The sequence below is a fragment of the Odontomachus brunneus genome, unplaced genomic scaffold, assembly GCF_010583005.1.
Source record: "Odontomachus brunneus isolate Ranch 3 - 2012 unplaced genomic scaffold, Obru_v1 Obru_scaffold_002, whole genome shotgun sequence".
Lineage (NCBI taxonomy): Eukaryota > Metazoa > Arthropoda > Insecta > Hymenoptera > Formicidae > Odontomachus > Odontomachus brunneus.
Window position 1 is genome coordinate 2,550,932 of NW_022639452.1, and position 9,506 is coordinate 2,560,437.

The 9,506-nt window shown below is 48.8% G+C and overlaps 1 protein-coding gene and 1 long non-coding RNA gene across 2 annotated transcripts in view; one reads left to right on the forward strand and one right to left on the reverse strand.

Moving 5' to 3' along the window:
• Positions 1-9,506, forward strand: part of LOC116841994 — a 229,208-nt gene that overhangs the window by 82,808 nt on the left and 136,894 nt on the right. The window lies entirely within an intron of this gene.
• Positions 1-9,506, reverse strand: part of LOC116841920 (iroquois-class homeodomain protein IRX-6) — a 43,536-nt gene that overhangs the window by 21,310 nt on the left and 12,720 nt on the right. The window contains exon 2 of the mRNA XM_032810414.1: positions 3,366-3,854. Coding sequence (XP_032666305.1) covers positions 3,366-3,854 — 489 coding nt within the window. The remainder of the gene's footprint in view (positions 1-3,365; positions 3,855-9,506) is intronic.

Below are 9,506 nucleotides of genomic sequence, written 5' to 3' on the forward strand. Positions count from 1 at the left end.
AGAGAGAGAGAGAGAGAGAGAGAGAGAGAGAGAGAGAGAGAGAGAGAGAGAGCTCTTCTACGCTATGAAGAGAGAAAGAGAGAACCCGGTCACTCATTATCGCAGTTTTTAAATGAAATCGCGCAGAATGCGGTTAATTGGTCGAAAGATCCATTTTTAGAGAACGAACGTCGCAATTAGTCCGTATCGCGCAACGGCTCCGGCCCGATCGCCCCGATGCATCGACCGTGATGAAAGAATAGCTGGCAAAGCGCTGATAATAATAATTAGGATCGATGTGTGTGGCTCTCTTGTTTGCTTCTCTAACCCGCGACCTCGGTTATACGACAGAATGGTCGCTATTAAATTTCTACCGTATTTTATCTAGCGAGATAATGGACCCATAAAAGGCTCCCGCTCACTCACTTTCCCTCCCCCCCACTTTCTCTCTCTCTCTCTCTCGCTCTCTTTCACTCTCTCGTAATTATAAATATAAATCGCATATAATTACGCATACAATAACAATAATAATCTGATATTATGTACTTACATTAATTAACGACGTGCAATTAGATATCTGAATTTCCATCGAGACACAACGGGGGTGAAACGAACCGACGAAAATATACGATTGACATGTGTACGTGAGACTCATGTGAGTCTCTCTCTCTCTCTCCCTCCCCCCTTCTTCCTTTCTATTTCTTTCTTAAAGAGACAGAGAGAAAGAAAAAGAAAGAAATAGAGATGATGGCAGTGATGAACGAATCGAGCGATGTAAATTTAACGCGAAGAGTAGCATCGGTCGGAATAATTACATCGAACGTAGATGCCGAGGGAGAAACGGGTCCGCAATGGGTGTGGACTGAGGCACGCGGACGGGGGTGGAAATAATCGTTCTCACTAAAAAGCGATATTTGACAACTTTATACATACTTTATACACACACAGGGAGAGATATCACGAACGTCGTAGCACGACCCCGCGAGGAACTTGCCGCGCAACCTGTACAATGTACTATGTCTCGTTACGAGCAGGCTACACTATATACTCGCCCCTTAAGCTCGATCATAAAGAGCGACGATAACAGCTCGGTCTTAGTAGCGGCGGCGGCGGCTCGGCAATACACGACAGTGTCCCACTGTTACGGCAGAACGGATTCATAAATTTACGCTTCGCCGCGCTATTCTCTCCCTCGTGTACACTTCACGTGCGGTCCGATAAACGCTCGTTCGCTCGTTCGCCGGACGAGCGGATACGCCGAGGCGCTTCCTCTCCGGATTCTAATACACGCTAATGTTACGTGGGAGGTCGCGACGATGTCTCGAGTCGCCGGGTGAAAATCGCCGAAATGGCGACGTGCACTGAGAGAGACAAAATGTCCGAGCAATAGTGAGTACTTAGGTCTGTTCTGAAATATGTTATATTAGTAAGCACGAACACGTTATTACACGGTACATCGAACAAGTACCGACTATTTTTTAAATATTTCGCCCCCTGTGCGCACACTGAGAAAAGCAGCGGGAGGATCCGCGCGTTCGCGAATCGCGGCGAGATTTACGGAATTTCGTTAATCTGCTAAATAAACACATCACTTCGCAGCATTCGGATAAGTTGGGTGAATATAGAAGCGTTCCCAACCTCTACCCCTCTTCCGCCGATATCGGGATATTTAATCCGCGTGATAAAAACTTTATGAGAGAATATAACGTCATCGTTGTGTCGCGGCAAGCACGTGCCGGGCGTTTATCGATATATTGCCGGATGCTTAACGATATTCATTTCCGAGTGTCCGAATTGAGACCGAACACTTTGTAATGGTCGGGCCATTAATTATGTGTCTGGGCGCGCGTAAATGCGATTAATCCGTCGCGATATGCTGCCTACGTGGAAACGCGGGTAACCTTATAAATTCAATTTTACACACGCCCCATGTATTATACGGCATATTATATAAATATGTTGAGTAACTGAGAGTTCCGCCGATTACGCGATCGTTAGTCGGCATCGCCGTATCGTTATTTCCGCTCGCGTGGATACGCCATGCGAGGGGAGGGGAGCCGAGGAGTGTACGGGACGAAAGTTACACGATAAAACGCGGCGTATCGTGAAATATATTCGCTAACGGTGATCTTGTTGGCCAGAAACTACGTTAATAAAGTCAATAACGTCGGTCCGGGTCTAGCTACGCAACTCCAAATTTTCGGACGTGTTATCGCGGACGGTATCGTGAAAAATCCGCGGTACCCTTTGTTTCACGTATTATTTTAGAGGTGCCCCGATGTTATCTACCTGGGATACTCTAGCCGATACGACCACCATCGCCTCCGCGCTCCTTGTATGCCGCGGCAGAAATTCCAGAAACCGTGCGAACACACACACATACACGCGCGCGTACACGGGCGCGCGTTTTCAGAGAATATTGTGGTAAAAATTACAATACAGTTTTACTATGATGGAAATTATAATAAGACATAGTAAAAATAATTATCAACATGGTAAAAATTACTATAAATATAGTAAAAATTATCATGTTTATAGACATTTTAACTATGTTTTATTATAATTTTTGTAATAATGTCAGTCCATTCCCAGACTACTAAAATTGTATTATAATTTTTACTATAACATTCCCTTCGTGTATACAGCTAGGATATTTCTAACGCAGGAAGTGCAATTATGCGGACGCGCGATTTTCTACGCCGCGACCCCCCGCGAACTTTCGCGCCCCCTTCGACTTTTCACTGTCGCACGGAGAAAAGGATTTGCCGCTATAACGAAAAAAACCCGCTGCCTTGGCAAATTTGTAGTCGTGATACACGGGCAGCCAGTTTTTTCTATTTTACGGTAACTAAGAGCCACATTAATAGTCGTTACTTGAGACTTGCCTCAGGTGAAGTACTCAGATTTGAATTTAGAGCTAGATGTGAATCTCCTTCAACTGAATCGCGATTTGCAAATGTAGTGTCGCATATATTGTGTGATGTGAAAAGAAGAGGAAACTCAAATCTAAGAACTCTAAATACCTGAATGTCTCACGTGGGACAAATTTCAACTAGTGATTATTAATACGAGCTTAGGTCTTCGAGCTATGTAAAATTACACTTTACAAAATTACAATAAAATTTAGCACTAGAACGTAAAAATTTCTTTATCTCTTGAACTCTCCGAGTAAGCTCTCGGCATGATTCTTATAAAAACATTGATGAATTTGTGCTGCGAGCCGAAATTACCTCGAAATGCAAGACGATTATTTCGCTCATCAAGATGAAATCCGCCAAAGGTGAGTTTATTATTATTATTTGCCCGAATCGGGCAATCTATTTTTTCTTATGCGATATTCGGCGCGACGATGGAACAATCGTGTGCTGATAGCGTTCACTACTCACCGTGGGCGTGTAGAAGGGTGCTTGCTCGGCGCCCAAGCTAGGGAAGTACGCCGCCATGCCTTCGGACGCTGCGGCCGCTGCGGCGGCGGCGTAGGGCGCGCTGTACATGGAGAGAGCCGCCGTGGGTAGTCCTCCTAGACGCTGGTAGCTACCCAGCAGCTCGTACTGGCAGGAGCAGACGGTCTGGCCCGTCAACGGGTCCGTGAAGATCGGTCGACCGGTGTCGCAGCACCTGGCAGCTGCCGGACCGCCGGCCGATGGCGGCGGATGACCCTGAGACGGGCTGACCGAGGTAGTGGGACTACCCGGTGGCCGCACCACCGCGCTAGTCACCGCCATCCTCGCGTTCGACAGACCGGCTACGTCCAGCGGATGATTCGTCGTCGTACCGGTTGCGCCGATTAGGGACGAACCCCCCGCGCTCAGTATCGCGCCGGTTGCCGGCGAAACCGAGGACGGCGCCAACGACGAGCTCACTGTCACAGGACACTGCAACAATTCATAATCGCTGGATCGCAACAGTTTCGAGATGTGCCTACTAACTCTTTAATTCTACACGGAGGGAATATCTTCGTAGCTTTTCGAGTTTACTATGTTTCCAGCAGGAATAGACTGTCATTCAGATGTAGCATAGTCAGTTTCGCTAAGAACATAGCAAATTTTTTAATGATATACACACATTCCAGAGTTATTGATATACAAATATAAATCCTGAAATATAAATAGCGTCTATGAAATGAAAGGCTAGAGTCAATTACTGCAGAACGTTGAAATCTACTTCTCGGTTACAAGATTCTACAGAGATTTTTATTACGAAATTCTTCCCATATACAAATTTGTTTCTGGAGCCATCAATTTCGCTGTGAATAAGAATAAAAGAAGGTACATTTTTCTTAATTGTTTTGCCCTCATGAGAGCTGTGTTACGCTTGTGTACTCTCAGTTAAAAGGCTGTACCATTTGGTACAGTAACATTGTTTCTCTCTGTAGTCGCCGTGCGTTCGAGATCGCGCCAGAGATGTCGCTTCCGAACGGCATCTCTGAGCGTTATCTAGGGAGAGGAGAGTATTGTAAGCTCTCAGCAGTGGTTTAGAGCAGTCGCCCGGCAAGCGAAAGACCCGGGTTCGAGTCCCGGCCTAGTAAAACCGTGCTCTCGATATTTTTCTCTCTCTGGAACGAAAAGTCACGCAGATCTCGAATGCACGGCGTCCCGCCGCCACCTAGTATGCCCTCCTTCTTCTATGGTCAAATGACTCAAATCGCGTCTACTTTAGTAATCATCAATTGAGTCTCAGTAGTTGACTCGAATTTAGCCAGAAGGCTAATAAATTGATCGTCAGTAGCAGTGACATGAGCTGTCCCATTTCAAAGAAGCATCCCAGCCGCTGCAGCTTAGCACCTTCTGCTAATTACTTTTCTTCTCTCAGTTGCCACGCGCGTGATTATTCGCTATTTTTTCGCCAAGTTTTTCTCAGAACCGCGTGCGTCGAGACGAGCGGTGTAAAGCGAACACGGAATACTACTATTGGGAATTGGGCGCGTCTCGTTAAGGGTTGGAAACCTCGTCGATGCTATATCCCGAAGTGTCGACGAGGCGTTACCTCGGGTAGGCAGCTGCCGGATCACGCAAACGAGGATAGAGAGAAAGAGAGAGAGAGAGAGTTAGAGAAACTCCGTTACGCGTTCCGCGACGCTCTAAAGAGATGTACACGCCGCCGCGGCTGCGAGGCGAGGTTCTAACGGACCTCTCCTCCCTCCTTTATTATTTCCACGGCTGAGCCGAAAGTCTACCGGGCCCCGTAGACATAATGCCTTTGCTGGGCCTCATTAATTCCATATCAAACACTACGGCTAAATAGATTAGCGGGTTGAGTGCCTTTCGCGCCTGGGACCTAAACAAACCCCCGTGGAACACCCCTACCATGAGAGGAGCAAGAAAGAGAGAGAGAGAGAGAGAGAGAGAGAGAGAGAGAGAGAGAGAGAGAGAGAGAGAGTGAAAGTGAGAGAGAAAGAGAAACCGCTCCCCACGATTGTCCCGGCCATCCATCCATCCATTGCCTCGTTTCGGTGGCCCCAAACATATTGTCGGAACCCCCAGACGCATTGTGCCGGGGCGAAAAACCTATGCGCGCATTATGGCATCGGGATAGAGAGTCGCGTTAATGCGCGCCCTCGTCGTGCCGACGACGCGTCCGCGTTCTCGACCTCGTCGTCGTCGTTGTTGCCTCGTCGATGTTTCGAGGGCCAACTGTCGCACGACGATGGCGCGTGGCACTGCGCCCGGGATGGAAATAACGGTGTCCGAACGCAGTGTTTTCGAGCCTCTCACCGCGTCGTGCCTCTCGATCGCCGACAGAGCTAACGCGAATGACACTTCCGGTACGCTTTCCCGTCCGCGGACAGACTCACTTGGACTCACAGAGCGTCGCACCGTCGGTTTCCAGCGCAGGGATCTCGTGGCCACGACGATTAGGTCGAAATTTTGCGAAGGACTCCCGCGATGGGAGCGAGTGAAAATAAAAAAGGAGAAAAGAGAAGAGAAAAGTACGCCCGACTTTCGAGACGTGTTGAAATGCGCGCGAGGAGAACCGGTCCCTCGCCCCGGCCGCGTCAGACCAGACATCGCGACCATTCTCTCCGCCAGAAATCGTGCGATTCCGGCCGGTTCGAGGGAAAAGCCAAGCCGGCAATGGCAAGAATGCGCTTCGGGACTGCGGATCGGGCAAAGGGTTAAACGACGAAGCGTGTTGGCGAGTGTCCACGACCGCGGGTCATAATTCAGTCCTAGTCGCCGGGAAGGAGAAGAGGCAGGCGGCGGAGGAGCTGAGTTACTCGATGCGATCGCATCGAAGCTGCACGCCGCTCGCGACCATGCTGTAACACCCTCCCCCCTTCCCGTCTCCTCCTACCGGCGGCAACTATATCACCTCTTCTGCTTCGTGAGAGGTGTCGCGCAGTGGTGCCTGCCGGCGCTTTCGCGGGCGTAATTTCGCAGCTCGTTCGTCCTGCCTCCTAGGAAAACGCCGGCGGGCGCAGTCGGCGCGTCAACGGGAGAAATTGCGATCGAGACAATTCCCTTTCTTTGTCGCCTTGCTCTCCGTTCTCTTTACATGCAATAGCGATTTTTACAACAATGTAGTCTAATTTTTTTTTATGTATATCCGAACGTAACAGTTGCGGAGTATTTTGTGCAGTTTCTCGAAGAAAGGTTGTGTCGTGGGTGTGTTTGTGTGCGTTTGCGCGGATAAATCCGCGGACGTTGAGATTTCGCGCGTTCAGGCACCACTGGCCGGTTTTATCGCCGGCGCAGTCGCCTTTAAAGCAGCGTTCGAGGTAGCATTACGCGACAGGCTCTCGCGTTGTCGGTAGCGCGAGCGACGAAAGCAATAATTATTCGCACGCTGTATATACGCGCCGATATATCCGACGCATTAGCCCTTCGCTCCCTCGTTTGTCCCGCAAGCGCGCTAATTGCCATCAGCGCGATTTCTTTCTCTCTCTTTCTCTCTCTCTCTCTCTCTCTCTCTCTCTCTCTCTCTCTCTCTCTCTCTCTCTCTCTGTCTGTCTGTCTCTCTTGTCGGAATACTTCTCAGTGGAACGGACATACGAGGAGGAGAGTGCGCATCGCGAATTAGCGATTGCATCGCGACACAGCAGTTTGTAGTCGCTTCTAGCAAGAATCATGTATCGATTTCTTGGCCTTTCCTCGTCGGCGACAATTTTTTGCCGTGCGAATCGCGTGAACTCGTCGCCATCGCGCGCGCTTAATTAATCCTTCTTACGATTGAAAGAGCAGACATCAAGATCGAAGAGCGTCGTTCTCTCGCGATTAGCGAAAATGTCGAGGATTTTGTCGCGCTGCTCGCATTGGACGTTTCTCCTCTCTCTCTCTCTTTTTTTTTGTTTTATCTTCTCCTTTTTCTCCTTTTCTTTCTTATACATTTGATATACGAAGTTTCGCGTGCCGTTCAGCGCGACTCTTTATCACTCGTCGCACGCCAGCCATTTAAAAGTGGAGTAGTATCATTCGGGCATCGTTCGGATTTATGCCTTACGGATATTTTAGCGGCGACTGGAGAGCAAGGCAAAAAAGGGAGAAAAATAAAACAATCGATTATCACGGGATTTCACGTCGACGTCGGCACGCTAATGGATGATTTGCATGATAACTATTCTCGTAATAATTATTCTAATGAACGCTTCGACCGGTGTAAAGTTCCGCGCGAACATCCGTTACTCCATACGAACTATAAAAACTGGTTGGCGATAAAGCTGATGAGGATTCGTCGTTGTCGCTGTAAGCTACCTGCGCGCCACGATGTCTCGCGCTCGTCGCGAGCGAAAGCGAGCCAACGGAGGCGAGACGAGGTGAGGAAAGGTGAGGTGAGAATTCTTCGGGAAACGTATGTGGATATATCGTAGTACATTGCAAACGGGCGCTGCACGCTCAGTGTCGTTTAACATCTCCGAGGAGTTCGCACGCGGTGAGCCGACGACGGCGACGTCATCGCTCAGGTACTCTCGGCTACGTTTAAACCCAAGCCGAATCTAAAGACGATCAGCGCGTCGCACGAAAAACTGATATCGCGTCGCGCCGTCGCCAATCGACGACGAATGATCGATGAACGATCATCCCCGGCCTGGGAAAAGGAAAAACTAGGTAATCGGACGCAGTAGTCGTAAACGGGTAGTGAGACGGTTGGAAAGAGAGAGAGAGAGAAAGAGAGAGAGAGAGAGAGAGAGAGAGGGGGGGGGGAGAAAGAAAAAGAGAGAGGGATACACGACATCGACGGCACCTGGTACACGCATCTTACGACCCGATTTGTATGCACGGCGTAACGATCGCGTCGACATAGGAACAAATAATGGCGTGATCCGAGATGTTTCTCGCGACGCAAGCAGCATCCTCGCGCGCGTCCGAAGGATATATGCTGGGACGACTCGAATCGAAATTTTAGTTCTATTTTTGCCCCGAACTTTCTAATATCTGTACGTTCCAAGGGATCGGTGTATATTTAATACTCATGTAATTACTCATTCAGTGCATATAGAAACTAAGTCCTGCTTGTATCGCCTCTAAATGACAGAAAATGCACAAAATTCCACTTGTAGGCTCTATAAGAAGACTTCTCGGCAAAGTTAGTAGGTTGAATAGAATCAAATGAGATGATACATATTTTGGGATATCAAAGTAGGCATGAATATTAAGGTCGAAGGTAGGATCGAAATTTTCTTTCCTCTCCCCCTTTCAATTTTCTTTCCTTTCTTCCCCTAAATTCCCTTTCCTCTGAATAAGGAGTTATTGCAATAACAAACGCGATTATAATCGTGTCGATATATTGATTTTCTTGTAACACCTCGCGCGATAAAGATTGAACGGAAATAGATACGTTAACGATAGCTCGTGCAAACTCCACATACAGAACAAGAAGATATATTTGAAGTCGTGCTGTCTGAAATTATCTGCTAAAACCGTTATATTGCGAGCGATATTCTAATGAATTCCGATTTCGACGCGTCCTTATCGGAGCGTAGGAAAATTTCTCTCGGTAAAATCCTAGAGATACGTCGCGAGAGAATGCGTCTCTCTCTCTCTCTCTCTCTCTCTCTCTCTCTTTCTCTCTCTCGCGCGCGCGCCTAACAGAGCTCGATAAACGCCAGAGCACTCCGGCTCGACGACAGTCGGAGCACAGCTACGATGCTCCGGGCGATACGGGGTGTCGGATAGAGAAGCTTGTAAAGAACGCGGAATGGAGGAGGTACGTCTCGAATCGGCAACGAACGACGGACCTCCGCAGTGCGACTGCACTTCCAGGATTTATAGGCCATTCGGAAGAGAATCGGTTATCCTGTGGACACAGATGCGCCGGTGTTTGCGCACGGAGCATTTGTCACGCGTGTCCTGCGAACGAAAAGGGACCGTCGTCGTCCGGGGCGTCCGATCCTCTCTTTATGCGTGCCGATGATGCCCTCTTTGCAACGAGGCCCAGCCGAGTCAATATTGACTCCAGGCCAGATTGATGGACCTTCCTCGCGTGTGTGTTTAGGCCTCGCAGCACTCACTTACGTTTTTCCCACCCTGCGCGACTCGCCGATTCATATTTCTCTTTTCTTCGCTCTCTTCTTGCTGCCCCCCCCCCCC